General features: G+C 41.1%; 1 protein-coding gene across 1 annotated transcript; it reads right to left on the bottom strand.

Annotated features, from left to right (window-relative positions):
- Window positions 1–6517: 6517 nt before the first annotated feature.
- LOC310634416 (adiponectin receptor protein 1-like) lies at window positions 6518–23429 on the bottom strand (the record flags this gene model as incomplete). Its single annotated transcript, XM_083352785.1, has 7 exons — window positions 6518–6646; window positions 10311–10504; window positions 13213–13400; window positions 14984–15170; window positions 18356–18527; window positions 22515–22667; window positions 23331–23429. 7 exons carry the CDS (start codon window positions 23427–23429, stop codon window positions 6518–6520), a joined length of 1122 nt encoding a protein of 373 aa, XP_083208911.1.

The raw sequence follows: 23429 nt of genomic DNA, 5'->3' as shown, positions 1-23429 counted from the left end.
CAGGTTCGCATCCCACCAGGCTCAAGGTTGACTCAGCCTTCCATCCTTCCGAGGTAGGTAAAATGAGGACCCAGATTGTTGGGGGCAATTAAGCTGACTTTGTAATAATGCCGCTTGGGGGTGTGTGTGAAAGCCCTAACAAGCAGGCATATACATAGAATGAAGGCTACTGCTAAGTTTGTAAGCCACCCTGAGTCTTCGGAGAAGGACGGGATATAAATGGAATTAAAATAAAAAAATAAATAAAAAACTCCCAGCTGACTCAGGAATTCTGGGAGTTGAACTCCATGTGTCATAAAAGAGCCAAGGTTTCATGGCAGCGAGACTTTTAGTAGCGCAATATTGGAAGAAGGAAGAACTGCCGACTATAGAAGAATGGACTTTAAATTTGGCGGAAATGGCAAAGATTTCAGCGTATTTGAAAGACCAATCGCAACAGAGATATATTGTGGAGTGGAGAAGATGGATTGATTATTATCCAGAATAAATATGGGACTAAAAAGTTTCACTTAGCATTTGAATAAGTAGTGGATTGATATGATGTATAACTAGCTTGTAGTTATTTTATTAAGAGTTAAAGTGCGATAGAATTTAATATTTTATTGTTGTTTGCATATTTTAGATTATGTTTGTTTGTATTTTTATACCCTGTATTTAGCTCTGGGGAGTCGGGGAGGGGGGGAGGGGAGGGGAGAGTTGGGGATGTTTGGGGAGAGGGGAGGGGGATGGGAGGGGTTTTGTATTCAAAAATGTACTGTAAAACTTTTCAATTAAAAAAAAAGAGCCGAGGTTGCCTACCCCCGCCCTAGTTTAATGAAGAGAAGGACGACATGATGGCAGTGTTCCAATAACTCAGGGGCTGCCACAAAGAAGAGGAAGTCACACTATTCTCCAAAGCACCTGAAGGCAGGACAAGAAGCAATGGATGGAAACTAATGAAAGAGAAGCAATCTAGAGCTAAGGAGAAATTTCCTGACAGAGCAATTAATCAGTGGAACAACCTGCCTCCAGAAGTTGTGAATGCTCCAACACTGGAAGTTTTTAAGAAGAGACTAGACAATCATTTGTCTGAGACAGTATAGGGTTTCTTGCCTGAGCAGGGGGTTGGACTAGAAGACCTCAAAGGTCCCTTCCAACTCTTGTTATTGTTATTGGGAAAGAAAGTTGAAATCATAAGCTAAGAAAAAAATAATTAAATCTAGCTGAGAGCAATACTACTGTGAGGGAGATGGGGGGTTAAGAAGTGTGAAATACATACATACATACATATATGCATATTGTTGACATGGCCCTTGCCCTCATACCCATTAGACTCCCTACCTTAACCCGTTTTAATTTTTGAATACTTAATTATCTGGAAAGGTGATAAGTAAATCAGCAAACCACCTTTGTATTTACAAGAGAGGCATTTGATTTTGTAGAAAATAAAAATGATGAACACTACCTCACACTGTCTGGAAAAAAGAGCAAAGATTTTGTGAGTGAGTATAACATGCTTTCCAAAATTCTAATGAGCCTTCTGCACCTAAAGGAATGGCTACAAGGATGGTTCAGTTTCTGTTTTTTCTGGTCAGAGAATTGAATTTTCGGGAAACACTGAACCTTACAACCGAACTGTACAGTGTGTAAATGACACAGCCAGGAAAAACTCCACTATTTGATTCAGGTAGATTTATTATCCTGACTTCAAAATTGAGGCCAGATAGATCCAACTCTTTCTGCCAGTCTAGGGATATGACTTACATGCTGGTGATGACCTATAAAGCCCTACATGGCATGGGTCCAAATTACCTACGGCAGCACCTGCTGCCGGCATCAACCTCCCTCCGTCCATTGCGCTCCCACAGAGAGGGCCTCCTCAGGGTGCCTCCGATCAGAGAATGTCGACTGGTGGCCCCCAGGGGAAGGGCGTTCTCTGTGGGCGCACCAGACCTATGGAACCGCTTGCTGGTTGAGGTCCAGATGGCCCCCAACCTTCTTTCCTATTTATTTGAACAAGCCGGCCTGGTCTGATGGGTTTGGGGTTTTAACTATTGTATTATTTAACTATTGGGTTTTAACTATAGCTTTTAACTATTGTATTATATCGGGCATAATTATTTAATCTTTTTAACTTTTGTACTTTGTATTTTGATATTTATTGCCCTGTACACCGCCCTGAGTCCTTCGGGAGACGGGCAGTATAAAAATTTAATAAATATAAATATAATATATATAAATATAAAGGATGTAGAAATGTATTTCTTTAGAAAAGAAAATAATGCCATATAACAACAGATTAATATCTAATAGAATTAATTAAAATATCAAAAATAACCTTTGGTGGGAAGCTAACAGTGTTCCATGTGCCTGGGTGTATAGTCATGCTGGCCACAAATGTCTTCGGACAATGCTGGCTCCCTCGGCTAAGAAACGGTGATGAGCACCATCCTCTACAGTTGGACGTGACTGGTCAGAGGAAACTTTTACCTTTATGAAAAATAATGTGCAAAGGTGTGAAAGCTCATTTGCTGTGTTATTGATTTAATTCTAATGTAGCTGTTAGCCTGCAGTGATATAATTCATACAGTGCTTACTTTAGCTACTTACAGCATTATGGAGAAAGCAGGGCAGATATTAACAATTCTGTTCTAATTACACTGGCTACCTCTGTTTGGCTTCAATGTAGTGCTGGCTTTGAACTTTAAAGCACTCAACTTTGCAAGACCACGTTACCCAAAGGACCTCTTGCCTCCTGAGAACCTGCTCAAGATTTGATCTCAGGACCTTCTGTTGCATTGATAAATTATTGAATTTAACAGAAATATTACCTAGTTTATATTGGTACTTTCTTTCCATCACTGGCCAACCACATACTTCCTAAAAGCTCCCCATAACTATGTATGTAGGATACACTTAAGTTATATAGCGGTACCTTGGTACTCACCTGCTTTGAAACTTACCAAATTTGATACTCTGTACATTTTGACACAAAAATTCTCATTGTTTGGTACCTGACACACAAGCCAGAACTTGTTGGTGTCAGCTGCCTTGTGGCTCACTACATTATTCCTTATGGGGAAAAATTGTTTGGTACTCAGTGTTTTTAGTACTCATTGCACCTCTCGGAACCAATTAATGATGAGTGCCGAGGTACCACTGTATATTGAATTAAGTCATTTTTTTGGTTTTTACAGTACCTCAAACCAGAAACCAACTAATTAGGCTAAGGAAAACTTTGGGGAAAAAAGCCCTTCTCCAAGATTAAAAATAAGCTTACATGTTGTATAGATGCAGCTACATGATTTCTTACTAAACTTGAAGTATATTGTATGAAAACAGTCAATGTGTGAAAATAGGTTTTCATTATTGCTTAGTTCAGAATCCAGTAACAGAAATGTGCCGCTCCAATAAAGGCGGGCTCCATTCAGCCATCGATTTTAATTCCAGTTCAAAAGACTCAAACATTAGTCATATTGAGTTAGGGAAACAATCTTTATTTTTATAATTATTAATATTATACTTTGAATATTTTTACATTTTTCTATCTATTTTTTCCCCTAAAGTGTCTGATCTCTTAAGAATTTTTTATCACAATGGCCAGTAGAAAAATAACCAAACTCTTAAAAACAAAGGCGCTCTTTAGCACTTCCCATAAAGTTCAGAAGAGAACCGTGGAACAGTGGAGACACTTTACAGTATGGGGGTGAGGAAGCAATGGGTTTAGAGCATATCACAAAGGGACTCACAGTTTATTATGTACAGAGCAATTAGTATCCATGGCTGTGCAAGTGCCCTGCTTTGAATTAAACAATTGGGAATGCAAGGCTGAGTCATAAACCCTGTATAGAGATCTGTAGTAAATAAGTTTTCTCCAGTGTGTTTAATTTTAATTTATACTTGATTGGCTTCTGTTATGACCCACCAAGCAGCAAAATCTCTTTAGGAGTATGATGGAACTGGGAAGTTGGAACTGTTGCTTCATCTTTCCAGTTGGGAATAAAACCTAGGATTTTGAGGGAAATTATTGTTTTTCTGTGAACTTTATACAGTTCACTCTAGCAAGTGATTTAGAAAATCATTTCCCCCAAAAAGCGATGTGGGGAAAAATATTTTAAAAGACACTCAATCTTGGCTGTTTCATCTCAGGGAAACATATCAGTAGTATATCCTGTTAAATCTGGCTTGTTCTACTTGTTATCCCAGTCTCCAATATAAACCCAATTGACTGGCATTGCTTAGCAATTCACTGAAAATACCAAGATTCTTCTGCCTGTTGGAATTGTACAAAAGTATGGATTGGTATTTTGATAAAACTTTCTGGAAGCTGCCAGACCCTGCTAATATGCTGGGTTTGGGTTGGTAGGTCAAAAGTCATGCACCCTTTTCTTACGTGATCTCCTCGTTCCCTTAGATCTCCATTTGGAAGCATAGTCTCCAGGCTCACTTTCCAACATGTCCCATCACTTCTAGAGAAGTGACACATCTTCTCAATATTGTACCATGATAAAAAGTGCTTCCACTCCCACAAAAGGGTCTGGCCTAGAGGCAAAAGTATCTACGCCTGGTTGCCCCTTTTCTTCAAAGCTTGCCAGTTTCTGGATATTGCAGCTGTATACTCAGAACACAATGAATGGCATATTTTAAATATCAGTTTTTTCTCTCTCTCACGTTTTTATATGTCAGTCAAACCAGATGATTCACAAAAGGATCTACATGATTGTCTTTATAACTGGCCTCTTTTTTCTTCCATTTCTTTTCCCTATAAATTCCATTGTATCATGAAAGAACTAGAACCATCTCCAATACACTTAACACCACTTTGATTGATCTATAGCTGTTATCAATGAATTAATAAACTGACTTCCCTATCCTGCCTCAGCATCTTAATTCTTTGTGCTTTACAGTTATTAAAATATTTTTAAAAAACTGTAAATTTGCTTCAAGAGAGAGAGGCTGGGCATTTACTCTAGAGCAGACTTTAAGCACCTGGTGCCATCTCCAGATACATTGGTAATGCAGACTGAGGATAAATGTTCTAGAGCATTAAATCTAATAAAAAATAAATAAATAAATAAATAAATAAATTTTAGGAATTCGCTTGGCTGATGTAGGAGTCCAGTGATTACGAATTTGATTGCAGGGATGTTTCAATGTTCAGATCCAAATTCTAGGCTCTTTCCCACAAGACTGATATTGGTGCTCTACTGACAGCATCCAAAGAAGTTGCATCACTATGCCACCCAGGATGAAAGTTGGAGCCCCTTGGTCTTCTAGTAGCAGGGAAGGATGTGTAAAGAAAGACGACTCTTGCATTACACTTGACTGACTTTTCCCTTCATACCTCATCTTCAACAGAAAAAGGGTGAGGGTTCTGTAGCAAAACACCAAGTCCTTCAGAAGATGGAGGAGCAATGAGAGTTCTGTTGAGATTATTTTCATTTGCTGTTATCTAGATTCTTGGGGAGAAGAAGAAATCTGACCTCTCACCACATGCACAGACATACACACAATCTATTATTTAAGAAATGTCCTATCCTTGAAACTATTTGTCAGGGATTAAAGAACAGAGAACTGAGCAACAGCTACTGTAATTTCCAAACTAGTAAATTGATGGTTTTAAAAAATGCAGGCTTTTCCAGCCAAGGCCCTGATCTCTCTCTATGCAGTCATGATTGGAAAAGTTTCCCTATCTGTACCCTAAAAACCCAGGAAGGATGACACATTTGGATATCCACAAATCTCAGGGGGAGGGAGGCTTACTGGCCCATAACTGCATCCATTTTTACCCTGGGGTGGTGGTGGAAATAGATATATGCCAATCATCCATGCCCTGATGTTGGTCTGAACAGTAGGCTTAGCTCTTAGACGTATAACCTACATTTCCATAGAGAAGCAAGCAATCTGTTGCTGTCCAGCAACAAAGCCACTCAGTCATCCTATCTTGTCGTCTCCTTCACTTTTCACTTTTGATGGAACAAAAATAAGTTCGTTACGTATTTTAGTAGACAGGCATGCTTTCTTGGCACCCATCTGAAAATAAGCCGCCTCTTAAAAAAGCACCAGTTCATAAACAGAACTGAACAAATATGCACAGCTTGGACAGACCTGAGAATACTTCATTAAAAAAAAAAGACATCTCCTTAGCTTATGGGAGAGACTGTATGCATCCATCGTGCTCTATATGAATCCCCACACGTACCGGCATTTTAAGTTGTCTGAAGGGATTAACTGCCTACCATATTATCGCCCATCTCTTTAGCCTTACACCCGTTGCTGGCATTTCAGACACACGCGTAATCCACATGCTCACACATATTACATTGGCTCACGCGTAGGTTGCCCTAATGGAGGAAAGGAGAGCCATCCCCCCAACCGCAAAGAAGACCTGGGACACAAAGATGGTTTTTCAAAAGGAGACTTGGTGCAGTGCCCTTTAAGAGAGGCCCCGCCCCTTGTGGTCCATATCCAGAAGTGTGCAGGGTGACAGGAGGGCTGCCCTCATTCAGCAGAGGTGTCCCTGGGGCCTCAAAAGGTATCAGAGCACAGTGTTCTCTGTGCAGCTGCCGCCCAGCGATGAGCGGAACGCCTGCAGCTGGGAGACCCCGTGAAGATGGACACAGGCAGCTGCAACCACCAAGACGTGGAAGATCTGGTGAGAATGGAACTGGAATGAAAGGAGAAGAGAGGGATTGGAGCCCAAGCTGCCTCATATTGACCGTTAACACATTATGAGGTTTCTTGGTGTTCTTGACATTCACAAATGAAATAGAAAACAAAGTAGCTGTGGCTTCTCCAGCTTGTATACCTCTAGTTAGCCCCACTCTTCCTCTGGGTATGCAGAAAGAGGGGGAAGGAGGCAACGACAAAGAAATATGCTAATAAGGGGGAATATTTGTAGTTCAGCGTTGGTATGAGGGGTCTTTGGTGCTCTCTGAGCTTGCTTGTTTTCTTGCAGATGTTTCATTACCCAAAGTAGGTAACGTCATCAGTACTAGTGACTCAAAGAAATATGCAGTGAAGCCACAGTTATTTTACTTCCCATTCTAGTAGAAGATTTAACAGTTAAAAAAAGTGCAGTGAGGCCACAGTTATTTTACTTCCCATTCTAGTAGAAGGTTTAACAGTAAAATCTGTCAACCCATAACCTGGCTATACTTCCCGCAAACCTCATGAAATTATTGCAACCATACAGTAAAAGGCATTCAGAGTACTATAGACATTTTAGCCATCTGGACTGGATGACATCTAAAAGCTTTAAATTATTATATGTCTGTGAGCCAAATAACATCTGGCAGGTTGACGTAGCTTTGAAAATTTTTACGGCAGTAGGAATGTTCTTGCCTCCTTTGGATGAACAAAGCCCACAGCAGCATTGATCTTCATCAGAGATACGTTTCGTGTTTTTGTGCCAGATTGTAGAAGCTTCAAATGTTAGGCCAGGTTATTTCAAGGATGAAACCTTGTCTATATTATTATTATCATCATCATCATCAGCTACCACTGAGGCTTCGAGTGCCTAAATGTCTCCAAAAACAAAAAAACCTTTTGGAATAGTTTATTGTGAATTTTTCTTCCCACATTTTTCCCTGCTGGAACGTGTAGACGTCTTCTAAGGCCAACATAAGTTGAGGGAAGAATGGCTGCATTATCAGCCTAGAGAAGCATAGTGAGTGGTTTATTGTTAACTTTAGTAGGTGGAATTCTGCTTTGATTAGGTTTGTAACTCTTGACTTCACAATTATGAAAAAGAAGAAGGGCCAGAAACAGTCATGGTCTCTCCTTTCTGAACTGAGATATCAGCAGAAAGTGACCATTACTACCACATCTAGGTCATGGGTCTGAGAACTGGGTTGGTCTCTGCTGCAAGAGGGATATTCTCTGCCAAAAGAACAAGTACACTGCCCTGAAATGCATCTGATCAGCTGTGATTGGCCCAGCAGCTGAAACCCTTTTCGGACAGAGTTGCCCTGACCTCAGTAAACCATGTCCCAGTGATCCCACTTAGATCACTCCATTACTCCAGGTTACTACTGGGCTCTCTGTGGTTCTGCTCTTGGAAGTGACTAGTAGTTGAAAATGGAGAGATATAAGGCTATAGAGAAGAATATACTTCACGTAATTCTAACCCCCCAAATAATCACACTAGGTATCTATATGTAACAACGTAATTCTAAGCCCCCAAATAATCACACTAGGTATCTATATGTAACAGCTAGATGTCAAGGTTTTAGTATGGATGTTTAAGACCATTAACAATTTGGATCCAATTTCTTATAAGGAACTACTTAGATTGCAAGGGAATGATTGGCAACTTAAACCAGTAGAGGAGTTCAGACAAGAAAACATGAGTTACTCTTGGTTTCAATATACCCAAATGAAAGCTAGGTGGAAGTCAGATCAAAAGGTTGGCATCACAATTACAGATCAAAATTTAGTAAAGCAAATTAGAGATTCAAATTGTGCACATATAAAGAGGATATATAATGCTTTAATTGAATTGGATTCGGAAACGGAACTGGTTAAAGACTGCATGATTAAGTGGGCACAAAATATTCAGGAACCAATTTCGTTGGACACCTGGGAGATAATTTGGGTCAGAAATGTTAAATTTACCCAGGCTCAAAATTTAAGAGAAAATTTTTATAAAATGTTTTATAGATGGCATCTGGATCCCAAGAAGTTGTCCAACATGTATCCTAATTTACAGTCTAAATGTTGGAGGTGTGGTAGTTTAGAAGCTACTTATTTTCACATGTGGTGGACTTGTAGAAATATAAAAGCTTTTTGGATTAAAATTTGGTGGAACATTCAAAAGATTTTTAAGAGAAAGATAAAGTTTTCCCCACAATTGTTTTTATTGGGTATTGTTGTAGGTTGTGATGTTAAAGAAACTAACTTGATGTTGAACATGATAACGGCAGCATGGGTACTGGTGGGACAATATTGGAAGAAGGATAGTTTGCCCACTGTAGAAGAATGGGTGTTTAAAGTTTCAAATCTTGCAGAAATGTCTAAGATTTCTGCTTATTTGAAGGATCATTCACAGGAAAGATATATTTCAGTTTGGAGGAGATGGATAAATTATATTCAAAACAAATATGGGACTAAAAAGTTCCATTTAGCTTATGAGTAGATTTTAGTGGGATATTGTTATTAGTACGTTGTTTGTAGTTATGTTAAAAGAGAGTTAAAGCGCATTATGAATTTGGTTAATTGTATATTATTCATAATTTTTATTTAGAATATGATTATTGCAACTATAATCCTGTATTTAGCTCTGGGAAGTGGGGGGAAGTGGGTGGGTTTGGGGTGGGAGGGATTTGGGGATATAATGTAAAATTTTGTTTTTGTAAAACTCTTTAATAAAACAAAAAACAAAAAAAAACAATTTGGATCCTGATACTTCAGGAAGCGCTTATCCTTGCATGTATTTGCCTTGAACATTAAAATCTGCTCTCAGGAATCCACAGCTGAAAGAGATGGACTATGTTAAAAAATCAATTCTGCCTTCAGGATTTGTGATTTAAGGTTCCTAGCTGAGCCAAGCATTAAGTGTACTCATACTCTGGTTTCTCTTCAGATCATATAAACCTGTCATCTAAGTGTTTCACAGCACTTACTCTGTGTTTTTCATCAATTTTATACACTGTGTTTCCCCAAAATAAGACCCAACCGGAAAATAAGCCCTGGCATGATTTTTCAGGATGCTGGTAATATAAGCCCCAACCCAAAAACATGCACCAGTTAAGACTGTCAGCCAAACAGACACATTTACTACCATATTTCCCCAAATATAAGCCGTAACTGGAAAATAAGCCTTAATGCATCTTTTGGAACACAAAGTAATATAAGACCTGGTCTTACTTTTCGGGAAACATGGTACTTACATGCAAACATAATTAAAGATATAAATTTTGCATATATTTGACTTGTTTTTTTTAAAAAAATCTTGCTTTTATGAATTGCACTCTGTCGCATCCTCTGGGCGATCATTCTCCTGGTAAAAAAAGGGGAAGGGGGAAAAATGCACTCTACCTATTCTGGGAACGTTGTCATGTTATCATTTCTCTTGTTTGCAAAAACGTTGCTTACCTTATCTGATTTGGTATGTGCCCTCACAGCTTGCCAAAGCAAAGTATTTATTTTAATCTGCCTCCTGATATTTTGGACATGGCAAAATCAGGTGTCAATTCTTAGTATTTTACCTCAGAACAAAGCTATGGATTTTATCAAGAGGAAAGTTAATGTGGAACTCATGTGAAGACTCACTCTCAGTTTCAGCTTAAATACCTCCATCCCTCTTCCATATTTTCTTGCCAAAGACATACCCAGATGTCACACTTGCCCGGGAAGAAACGTTCAGGAATGCGGGCAGCATACAAGCCCACTCCCAAGATGTAGAGGACTGCCATGAGGAAGAGCCAACCAATCTGTCCCGCTGTCGTGGCCTTGATAAAACCTTCCATGATCATGAAATGAAGGGTGGGCACCAGTCCACTCAGCCCTAGGCCCAGAAATACACCTACCCCAAAAAAGAAAGAAAGAGTGTAACTGGGAAGGACAGTTCCATGGCTTTAACATCAATCCAGCTAATAAAATCTTAACCCCCAAACTGGAGTTTTAATGTTGATAATGAAAAAGCACGTGAAGGCAGGACAAGAAGCAACGGATGGAAACTAATCAAGGGGAGAAGCAACCTGGAACTAAGGAGAAACTTCCTGACTGTTAGAACAATTAATCAGTGGAACAACCTGCCTCCAGAAGCGGTGAATGCTCCAACACTGGAAGTTTTTAAGAAGAGACTGGACAGCCATTTGCCTGAAATGGTATAGGGTTTCCTGCCTGAGCAGGGGGTTGGACTAGATGACCTCCAAGGTCCCTTCCAACATTATTATTATTATTATTATTATTATTATTATTATTATTATTATTATTATTATTATTATTATTATTATTATGCAGCTGTCACAAAGTTAGACAAGAAGCAGACACATTTTTTCATATTGAACTGATGATGTTGGCATTGGCTATCATATTATGATAGTTATTGTTTCGTTCCTGCATTTTTTACATTAACTCAATATGCCAACCATTCCGACCCTGGTTTCTTCCAGATGTGCTGGGATTACAACAACATTTTCATGTCAGACTTTCCTCACATTTGGACAATGTTAGGTCTGGGAAGTTTGCATTATGCTAGGTAAATTCCTCTAGGTAAAGGTAAAGGTTCCCCCGCACATGCGTGCTAGTCGTTTTCGACTCTAGGGGCCGGTGCTCATCTCCGTTTCAAAGCCGAAGAGCCAGCGCTTGTCCAAGGACGTGTCCGTGGTCATGTGGCCGGCATGACTAGACGCCAAAGGCGCACGGAACGCTGTTACCTTCCCACCGTAGTGGTCCCTATTTTTCTACTTGCATTTTTACGTGCTTTCGAACTGCTAGGTTGGCAGAAGCTGGGACGAGTAACAGGCGCTCACTCTGCTTTGCGGCTCTCGCGATTCGACCCGCCAAACTGCCGACCTTCTGAGCGACAAGCTCAGCGTGCTAACCCACTGAGCCACCGAGCCTCTATTATATAATAATTAGTTTGGTTTCCAATGATCAGGTTAGGAGTGTTGTTTGTATACCAAAAAGGGCACAATTGAAAACTACAAGAAAGGTTTTGGAATCTTGGCACCCCTGAGACTTGCAGCAGCATAGAAACAGGGGGTTCCAAAAGCCACAGAAACTGTTGTGGGAAGGGAAGGATGGAAAGACCAGGCAAAGGAAATAGAACCAAAACACTAGAAAGCAACCAACAGCATTCCCCACCTTTTATAGGTTTCTCCACATAATGTAGCAGTGTGAGTACTACCGTAGTTTCCGGCGTATAAGACGACTTTTTAACCCATGAAAATCTTCTCAAAAGTCAGGGGTCGTCTTATATCTAAAGTTGAAGAGCAGCTGTAGGCAGGTGGGGAATGCAAGAGCAACCTGAAAGGCAGGTGGGGAATGCCGCAGCCAGAGCAGCTGCTTAGCTCTAAGGACACATTTGACTCAGGAACTGGGCGGGCTGGCTGGAAAACATGGAGCGGATCTCCCATTTGGTCTTTTTTTTTTAATCCCATTTATATCTCACCCTTCTCCGAAGACTCAGGGCGGCTTACAATTTAAAGCACAAATCAATGTGCTTAGCAATAGCCTTCATTCTATGTATATGCCTGCTTATTAGAGCTTTCACCCCCCCCCCCCACAAGCAGCATTATTACAAAGTCAGCTTATTGCTCCCAACAATCTGAGTCCTCATTTTACCTACCTCGGAAGGATGGAAGGCTGACTCAACCTTGAGCCTGGTGGGATGCGAACCTGCACTAATTGCAGGCAGCTGGTGGTACTTAAGGCTCTGCGCAGGGAAAGCTTTAGAGTGAATTAGGAAAAGTGAAAAAGTGAATTAGGAAAATAGGAAACGGTTGCTGGAATTGGGTATGTGTAGTTTAATGAAGAGAAGGGTGAGGGGTGACATGATAGCAGTGATCCAATATCTCAGGGGCTGCCACAAAGAAGAGGGAGCCAAGCTATTCTACAAAGCACCTGAAAGCAGGACAAGAAGCAATGGATGGAAACTAGTCAAGGAGAGAAGCAACCTAGAACTAAGGAGAAACTTCCTGACAATTAGAACAATTAACCAGTGGAACAACCTGCCTCCAGAAGTGGTGAATGCTCCAACACTAGAAGTTTTTAAGAAGAGACTGGACAGCCATTTGTCTGAAATGGTATAGGGTTTCCTGCCTTAGCAGGGGGTTGGACTAGATGACCTCTAAGGTCCCTTCCAACTACTACTTCTTCTTCTTCTTCTTCTTCTTCTTCTTCTTCTTCTTCTTCTTCTTCTTCTTCTTCTTCTTCTTATTATTATTATTATTATTATTATTATTATTATTATTATTAAGTTTAATCCACTTGCACTGTTTTATGTTTACATGTTTGATGACAAACAGCCTTATGTTTATAAGTGGCAGTTTTCCTACTAAGTACCTGCATGTCATAAGCATTTGAATTAAAATTACCATATTAAAATCAAATCTGATGTTTTTTAATTTTTATTTGGTGTGCGTTGGAAGAGGGGTAATCTTATACGGCGAGTATAGCCCAAACCCTATAATTTTTCAACAGGAAATGTAGGGGGTCGTCTTATACGCCCAGTCGTCTTATACGCCGGAAATACGGTACTTATGCACTCAAATCAAGAATACTTACCTGCCCGCACGGCCCGATACTGTGGCGTGGCAAAATGATCCCACTGTGACACCATGATAGCAGTTATACCCAGCACACAGACGATGATGAGGTAGATGAGCTGGGGTTGTGGTGAGCAGTAGAACGAGTAATACAACCAAGGAACAAAACTGCCCATGGTGAGCAGGGCAATTCCAGAGTAATCCAATCTGCACGGAAGGTACCACAGAAAGCAGGGTGATCAGTAGACATCAGGCAGAGGGCAGGGCTTGGTGTGTAAAGTTTAAAGTACAGGAGACTTTAAACTATTTTACTAAAGTACAGGTCTCTATCGTCACAGTGTGGACAAGATATTGTGAAGTACCTTTGGCCTTGATTTTACTGCCAAGATGATCCATGTTATGGGAAGCATGTATGCAGACATCATAGACAGCAAGGATTGTACCTACATGCCGGTTTCTACAAGGAAGAATCACTTATTTTGCCACATTATGGTGGCTTGGCTGTAAGGAGAACAATGAAACCTTCTTTTATGAACTAGTAACTGATGTTGTCATCTTCTCCTAAAATGGGGGTATTCTTCATAGGTATCCCACTATAATCCCTGCCGCTTAATTTTTACAGGTTTCAATTGCACTAATCAGAGACAAGGAATCGTTATGGGTATTACAGATGGCCAGGGCTCTTTCTCAGGCCTGCACTTCTTGTGGCCCACTGTGTCAGCCTTCAAATTCCCACCTAGGACAGCCTTTGACTTGGCTGCCTGGGAATTGTCCTCTCAACAGAATGAGGAAGTGCTCAGGAGGTGAAAAGCTGCATTAGACCAAATGAAGCTTATCTGTTATTGGCCCAAGAAGTCTCGAGGGAAAGTGCTGTCTATTGGCTTCCTTCAGATAAGCAACAGCCACTTCTGAAATCCCCCAAATATCTCTTGTGTAACACTTGTGTATGGTATATTTACCATAAATATACTTTGTGACTTACTGTCCTTGGGAACCATTTATAGCAGTGTTTCTCAGCCTCAGACACATTAATAAGGAATGTGGACTTCCACTCCCAGAATTTTGGGAGTGGAAGTCCATACATCTTAACATTGATGAGGTTGAGAAACACTGATTTATAGTGCTGTAAAGAACATCACTTTAGGGGCATAGTTTCAAAAATGAATCGGATGGCTCCCAAGATACAATTTCAATTGGAGCATAGCATTTTTATTAAGTTCCAAATGTTGAAGCATCAAGTGTGAAGTCCTATCAGGACCCTGGATTGTTTCCAGATGCTGCATGGTGGTAGAGGCCAGCCCAGACAATGGCATACCAGAATCTTGATGCATCTCCATTACCTGCAGCTTGTGTACCACAGAACAGAAGAAAAAGGTTGGGGGTAGGCAGGGCTTTTTTTTGTCACAGAACGCCCAGAACGGAGTTCCGGAACCGTTTTTTGGATGGAACCTTGTAGGGTAGGCAAGGCAGGTTGTATGACATGTGTGAGTTCCAGCACTTCTTTTTTTTTTTTTTTTTACAAAAAAAGCACTGGGGGTAGGGAGACTGGCAAACTTCTGACAAATTCCAATATCTGATTGGTCATATGCTTTGGCTTGATGGGGATTTTCTTTTACAATAAGAAAGGCAGTCCAGTTATCAGCCAAAGAAGAAATTTGCCTTGTATACTCTAAGCATAAGTCCTCACACTTCATTATGAGAGAAAATATATTGATTCTTAATTCTTGCCTGCTGGTCACATGCCCCAGAAGTTTGCAGGAGGATGGAGAGAGGAGGGGAAATCAACTTACTTGGAGAAGGTGCGAGAAACTTTCTCAGAGTGGCAATAGACTGTGTGGAATAGCCAGGAGAAACAGAGACAGAGAATGGCTCCGAGGAAAAACATGCCAAAGACCACACGCTCCTGGATGGGGGCCACATATTTCATGTTAGGACTGAACATGTATCCAATGCCCAAAACCAGGAAGAAGAGGAACCCTGAGGAAAGGGAAGAAAGTTATCAATATATAAATGTTTCTGCATGTATTCAAATACTAGGACATGTTTGGAAATGGGAGACATACATCTGGTTTGGCAGGGACTGCAAGGATCCTTTCTTAATCTACCCTTGAAGAGATTCCATTTCAGGAACTTCATAGACCTTTTTCAAGTTGGGAGAATCAATATGTGAAATGGGAGACTGAAGTAGTACAAGTGGCTTCTGGTGTGAGTCATACTTGACTGAAGATGTCTCTGAAAACAAGTGAAGACAACCACTATGAAGACAAAAGACCAGTGAACAGATTGATTGTTCGAGTCTCTCCAGAGAAGGGGAGAATTGGAGATTGCCTATGAGTGCTCTGGATGGCAACACATCATGAGAAACACAAAACAGCCATCTCCAGCTGGTTTGACCACCATGAGCCAAGCAAGACAACATCTTTGTTCTGAACAACAGTGTAACCTTTCATAAGGTCACTAAGTCAGCTGGATTCACTTTCTAATCACATTTGGAAAGGTTCAATTTAATTATTTATGGATGTTAGAGACCTTCAAAATGGCAAGCTTAATTTGACACCTGGTGAGTTTTTCTTTCTTCTTTGATTTAAGAAACTTTAAGCAAGCGTCTTAAGAATTTTAAATAAATTTAAAAAATATAGCAGTACTGTATGGGATTTACAAAGTAAGCTGGTGAAAGCTTTGAAGACTTCTAAATGCCAAAGAGTGATGAAAGATTGAACCCTGTGATCTGCACAGGAATGATTTAAAGATCAAGATTGTACACAATGAAAAGAAAGAATGTAAAGTTGGATTATTTGACCAGGGATAAACTATTTGTTTGATATTTCAAGAAACTCACAATGGACTTTTTGCTGAACTAGGATCCAAAAGATGATGATTTCTGGATTGTGTATAGATAAAAGGCTGTGGGGAGAAGAGGTGGGTTGGGTTTTTTTGTAACTTTAAAAGAGGATGAAAAGTTATTATATTTGCTTATGCTTGGTATAATGAAGGTTGGATGCCACTAATTTATTACTGTCTTAACTGTTTTTTTTCTTTGGTTTTTTTGCACCTTCTGAACTTTTATTTTTCCCCTCCAGATTACTTTGTATTAGCTTTACTATAATAATGTTATTGAAGTTTTATTAAAAATCTCAATAACATTATTAGAGATAGAAAGTAAGCATTGTTCTATTAGCCAGGAGAGGAGAAGGCCAAATACTTGACCAAAGCTGGCCACTGAAGTAGCCACTGAGTTAGCCCTGCATTAATCATGTCGCCAATAAACTTGATTTGGGACAACAATGGTCTTTCAGACTGCAGGATCTGCTTTTACACTTAAGTCCTCAAATCTATGCATTACAAGAGATGGAGCACGGCTGATTGAACTGCCTTACTCCTGGTAGTTAGAGAAACTTTCTAGTATCAGCCAGTGTCAGATCAGATTTGGTGCTGGACATCTCATCTCATATTGAAAGAGGATTTTATGATCTAAGAGTTCATTGTTCCCAAGAAACTGGGCAGATGCGATTATGTGACAAGGCATCCAAGAGTAAATGTTGAAGACACTATCGTCATTGGGGTAGTTGCAAAAATGTATGTCTCCTCAATGTAGAATTCAAATAGCTTTTTAAAATGCTTTTTTATTTAGTAGGCATGTTTTCTTAATGCAAAATTGTGCCAACTAGATACTGGTAGCTCCAGCAAGTTGTACAATAATGATACAATCCATGGACCAAAAAGCTTTGTAGGGCAGTGGAATCAATTTATCACATACAAACTGGAACTCATGAGATTTCCTCTGTGTGAAAACAAACTTCTTTCTCTACCCTTGTAGTTACATTTATAGCAATTTGCTTCGGCTTCTGGTGAGTGAAAGAACAAGGCTGGATAGAAGAGGACACATATCCTGATGTCCTTTCACTCCCTAGTAATCACTGTGGAGGGAAGATAGAGGAGGACACTTGGCTTAGAACAGGTCCAAATTTTCTTTCCTATTGCCAAGGATTTTTTTTTAACAGATGTCTGCAGACATCATTTTCAGTCATTTTTAGCAAAAATTGGTGGTGGTGGTGGTGGGGAAACTGAGGGACGAAACATATCACTTGGAAGTCCACAAATTAGGGCAACCCTACAGGCCAAAAAGATTGTCACTCCCACGGTAAACCATAGGATTTCCCCCCCCAAACCATAAATGACTTTTGCTAGGATATATAGCAGGGGTGTCAAACTCAATTTCATTGAGGGCCGCATCAGCATTGCGGTTGCCCTCAGGGGGCCGGGCGGGTGTGGCCTGGGTGGGCGTGGCCTACTGGGTGGGCGTGGCCAGCTCTACATTGTTCGCATCAAGGGTGCCTATGGGGGCCTGGGCAGGAGTGGGCCGCATGAAACCAATTCGCGGGCCGGATCTGGCCCCCGGGCCTTGTGTTTGACATGTCTGATATATAGGTAGTCCTCAACTTACAAACACAATTGGGACCAAAATTTCCATTGCTAAGTGAGGCAGTCATGAAGTGAGTTTTGTCCAATTTTATGACTTTTTTTTTGCCCCAGCTGTTAAGTGAATCAGTGCATTGTTAAGTGAATTACGCAATCATGAAGTGAATCTGTCTTCCCCCACTGATTTTACTTGTCAGAGGTCATTTGGGAAGGTTGCAAATGGTGATCACAGGACCCCAGGATGCTGAGTGGTGGTAAATACATGCCCATTGCCAAGCACCCAAATTTTAATTACGCAACAGTCGTAAGTCTAGCAATCTTTTTCTGTGCCATTATTACTTTGAATTAACTTTGAATTAATTATGTGACTGTGGGAATGCAGCAACAGTCATAAGTCTAAGCAATCTTTTTATGTGCCATTATTACTTTGAATTGGTAGCTAAAGGAATGGTTGTAAATGAGGACTACCTATATAATGTATACTTGGTTCATATAAGTTGGTAATACAAACCCAGAGAAATCATGATCCAGTCAGTCACTAAATCTCACTGGTGTCAAGTGGACACCACTTGAGAGTCATAACTTTTAGCCAAGTTTTATGCTGGATGTGTTTCGTAAAAAAAAAAAACCACAGTGGAAAAAGTGGAAGCCAGAGTTTTATGCAATGGAGTGCAGTTCGTTTCCCACCCTCTTTGTTCCTCCTCAGTCTATAGAGCTATACAGTCCTCTGCCCTGTGACTGACCAAGCAGATGAGTCCAGATGTTGCCAGTCTCAGTGTGGAGACGGAAGATGCTGCGGAAACAGGCGCGGAAGGAAGGCATGGGGGGCCGATGTCCATGCAGGAGGAAATCATTGTCTTTCAGCCAGTCAGGTAGCACATCGTACGGCATGACACGCCAGCGGCCCTCCCAAACCTGCAAGAGCAGAAGAGAGGCTAGAAGAGACACAGAAGAAGCTTGCCTACCCCTCCTTCTGCGAGCTGAGAACATCAAAACAGTGAGTGCATTTTTATATTTGGAGATATGGTATCCCTCTTGGGGGAAAAAAAAACCAACAACCTGGGAGATAAGAATTTCTAGCGTTTTCCCGAAGAATTTTTCTAGTGTTCACCTCATTGAGTTTCAAAGTAGAGTCTTTTTTTTTTTGGCCTTCATTCCCTATAAGCTTGGGGGTGGGAATTTTGAGGAAATGTTCAAGATTCCAAAGTGCTTTGAAGTTAGGGCAAAGTTGCGCAGCCCAACTCCCCCTCCCCCCCCCAGGATTTAGATGGGGCCCTCCAAATGTTCCAAGCAAATTGCTGTTTTTCATGCCAGAGTGGAGGAGAGTAATAATATCTACCAAGAATGAATTATATTAAAAGGATGTATTGAATTTAATGTAATTTAAAATAAATCTGTTCTAGTTTAAATGCACCGTCTGGACCTGTCTGTCTCTTTTTCTGATGCACAGCCACCATATGCCACCCAGAACTAAAGTGTGGACTTCATCCTGAAAAAAACCTTGAACACCCCTAAGGTAAATCAAACTGAATGAACTACATGGGCATATATGTATTTAGACGGAGACGCGCTCACTTGCCTTGATCCTGTATTTTGAAAATGGGTAGTGGGTATCTTCCAGCGGACATTTAATTTTAAAGAAACTATTATTATTTTTTTGCATTGGGAAGTTCCCAGTAATCTCCAGTTAGAACAGGGGTGTCAAACTCAATTTCATTAAGGGCCGCATCAGCATTGCGGTTGCCCTCAGGGGGCCGGGTGGGTGTGGCCAGGGTGGGCGTGGCCTACTGGGTGGGCGTGGCTAGAGCGTGGATGGCCTACTGGGTGGGCATGGCCAGCTCTACATGGTTCGCATCAAGGGTGCCTGTGGGGGCCCGGGCAGGAGTGAGACAGATCTGGGGGTCTCTGGCAGAAAGAGGGTCTCTGGGCCAGGGCCAAGGCAGTGGGGGCCGTTCCCTCACTGTTTCCAGAATGGCTTCGCGGGCCGCATGAAACCATTTCGTGGGCCGGATCTGGCCCCCGGGCCTTGTGTTTGACATGTCTGAGTTAGAACCTCTTGTTATAAAAAAAAGCCTACCCCACCTCACAGAATTATGAGGATAAAATGGGCAGGATAAAAAGGAATGCTACTTCTATTGACTTGAACTCCTTGAAGAAAGACAAGATTAAATTTTTTTAATTTTTAAAGCTCATGATTAAACCACAGCAGGCATCACCAACCGCTTTCACGCTCTTCTTTAACAATGTTCTGGGTTCACGATCCCTTCCGCTTTGCTTGTTCATTTGTTAGATGCAGAAGACAAGCAAGTGAGCAGAGCTAGACCTGCTTCCCAACAGCGTTTACTTTCCATCTTGATTGAATGTCTGGTTGAAAACAAGCATTTCCCCCAATGGGGGAAAACTACTGTAATTTCTTACGGTTAAAATCAGACAGTTTCTATCATAAAAAATGTGGCAAGTCTGATCACATAAACTTTTTAAAAAGGCAAAGTGAGAATATCCTGGAGAGACAGCAGCCAGGAGGAGCCGTCACCGCAGTCTGGGCAACTTAGAGATAGTCCAGACAAGAAACCCCAATTCCTTCTTTAGACTCAGCTGCCTCTTATTTAACTGTTGCCTCATCTGTGGCTCCTCCTCCTGTTTCTCAAAAACAGTCTCACGGACCATTACAGAGAGGGATACAGAGGTAGAAAGAGTTGTTTGCAAAATAATGGCAATAAAATCAAATAACCATCTGAGTTGGGGTGGTGTACTGACCAAAAAGCCTTATTTCAGGAACAAGCCATCTTTCCAGGATGTGGGCACCACTGCATCATTTAGAGTCTTGAAAACAATGGGAATTATATTATTACATACACAGCGTGAAATTACAGCTGCCATTTTTTTAGCTTTCATACGCAACAAGTTCTTTCCAAGAACCTATGATTCATAATGTATCAGTGCATTATTGCTGTTGTTAATCTTCAGTTTGATTCACAGTCTAGGACTGGTAAAAACGTAACAATTCAAGTCCTAATCAAGAACCTAAGAGCTGTTAAGGTAGTGTCCGAGTATATAGGTATATAGGTACAAGTAGGGTGGTTTTTTACATGATATTCAAGTCTAATAAGCTCACAATTTCCATGTATCAAGGCAGCCTGGTGGGTATTGCTCCAAGGGCTCCTATTACTATTGGTGCATTTTTATTGTTATTGTTGCTATTAGTAATAATAGTATTTCACACCAACCATGGAGATATTTTGAGATGTAATTTTCCTGAGAAATTGCAGCTGTTTAAGCAACAGCAACAACTATTATTCAATTTTGGCAATCAGTGGGTGCAACTGAATAGTGCTGTGGGGCTCTGCAGGGACCATATTGCGAACTCTGGCCTTACAGAGGTTCTGGGAATGTCATGCTGCTATTCGATGCATTTCTACTCAGAGGTCTAAGGGAATTTAGTAAAGCTTATATTCAGGTAAATGGATATAGTCTTATGACATTATCTCAAGTTCTAATTCTATTGTGCCAAATTCAATTAGAGGTACTAGGAAACTGTCTCTTAATCACACGTCTTCCCTTTGAGAAATAAAGCAGGCAGAAGAAAGGAATAAAAGGCTGAGATTCTCTTTTTCCCTTCCCCTTCCCCTAGTGCAGGGGTAGCCAACCTTGGCTCTTTGATGACTCGTGGACTTCAAATCCCACAAGTCGCAAAAGAGCCAAGGTTGCTTGCCCCTGCACTAGTGTTTTCTTTTAACACAAATACTAGAAACGAATTCCGGGAAAAAGGAAAAGAAATGGGTAGGAGTACAAGACGTTACCTGCCATCACCTACATGACCTTGTTAATGTAAATAAAATAAAACAAAAGCAAAAGTTCCTTTTTTTAGTGAATAAATTATATGTCTTCCTCTGAAATTCTGGTCAGCCTTCTATCACAAATTTATTTTCTAGCCTTCTTAAAAGTTGGTCATTGCTGATCCACAATATCAAAATGAGGCAGTGAGGAACTCTAGGCCCTAGATATAATGATCTTATTTGAGAAGGGGGCTCTTATATAGTCATATATATGTTACTTTAAAATGTAATAAGCCAGTCCTTCTGCATTTTGGTGACCTCTTACTTTGTTGAGTGGCAGCCTGGATTTCTGCTCTAAAGCCCTGGCTTGGGGATTCCATTGATGGCTACTAAAGTAGGAAAGTAATAAGGCTGCTTTGACTTTGGAACCAATTTCTGGGAGTCCCAGATAAGATATTTTACATGCTGGAGTTCAATCAATTTTGAAAGTAGATTGAACATAGCTTACAAATACGGACAATAGTGATCCAGGAGACTGTTCCTGACTTTTCTCAGTTCTCACTTGCCTTCATCCGCCAATAGTCCACCTCCAGATCTTTGGAAATGTGGTCTTTGGCTCTTTGTGCTTCCTTATGTCTCCTTCCCATGGCCTCCCTCAGACGCAGACCTGAAGGGAACTCAGCTGGGTGACTGAGTTGCAAGTCAGAAGAGTGAGCCCACAGAATCTCCAATTTTGTTTCTCCTGGTCTCCCTGGTTCTGGGTAATGTGGCCAGATGGCCTTGCCCCTCTATGAACCCGTCCAGAAGATGGCTCAGAACAGGTTGTCATGGCAGAGAGGAGACTCTCTTCCCCGGGGCAAAGGATGAAAAACTTAGGGTTCTTCCACTCCCAATCATTTGGCAAAGGGGACTATTTTTCCCAGCCTGGTAAAGCTGAGAAGGAAAAGGATGTTGGCCAGCAGCTGAAGTCATAATGATGCTTCCCGGAGTACTGCTGTGACATATTGGCTTGCCTCAGAATCAGTAGGGCTCATTCAAGAGTTGACTGCTGAACAGCAGTTGTAGAAGAATGAAGTTACAAAGGGGGTGGCACCCAAGACGGCTTTATTTAATGTGTATAACTTGCCTTCAAAACGAATTCTTCCATCTTCTCCATGGCGTGCTGGGCCTGAAGTGGCAACATCAAAACCCGCACAGGATCTGGACCAGTGTCTTCTTCCTCTAACTCTGGATCATCCGATCCCCAACCTGTGGGCTCAACCTTCATTTCAATACCATCCTGAAAAAGAAGATGCATACACTGGCCAATGGAATTCTACAGAAAGAGAGATAATGTGAGAAGAGATAGGAGGATTGAAGGAAAACCAGGAATAACATTTCCCCTTTCTGCTATATAGTGCAGTACTCTACTGATAGATTAACAGAGAGGTTCAGGATCCTTCCCTCTTGATGCAAGGGATAGGCCCAGAAATAAGATAAAGGACTTCCTCTTTCAAAGAATCACAACCAGAACAATTGGTTTAGATTTGGCTTGCAGGGCTACCCTATCAACCAGCTACTAGATTCAGAGCACCGAGAATCAGTCTGTAGAATCACTGCCATAGACATGCTAGCTTTTCATGTGCTCTGCTGGATATGGCGTTTGCAATGCTACGGTCCGAAGACCAGCAGGAGACAGAATAATGGAACTGATGTTGAGTTGATTCATAAGCCAGACAGAAAAATTACTAGTAAGTGCTGCTCTGGCCAGAAGTCATAGTTTCAGCTTTGAGTTCTGACCTTTCTTGAATCCTCAGCCCAGCAAAGCCATTTTCACATTCTTAGACAAATGTAATTAGCTTTAGAGAACAGAGTTTGGGTCATGATGACTGCACACAAAAGAAAGATGCAGAAGACAGTATGTAATAAGAGAGACCCAGTGGGTGGCCTCCCTGATACTCACCTGGCCAGCAATCTCTTGTAGCAAAGGTCTCATTTCAGCCACAGCCTCCTCCCCCAGGTACCCTGCGCACCACCCAGCCCGCTCCTTCAAGGGCTCCAT

Source organism: Vipera ursinii (assembly GCF_947247035.1).
Source record: "Vipera ursinii genome assembly, chromosome: 2".
Lineage (NCBI taxonomy): Eukaryota > Metazoa > Chordata > Lepidosauria > Squamata > Viperidae > Vipera > Vipera ursinii.
The sequence above is the reverse complement of the archived record's forward strand: the minus strand, read 5'-3'. Positions and strand labels throughout refer to the sequence as shown.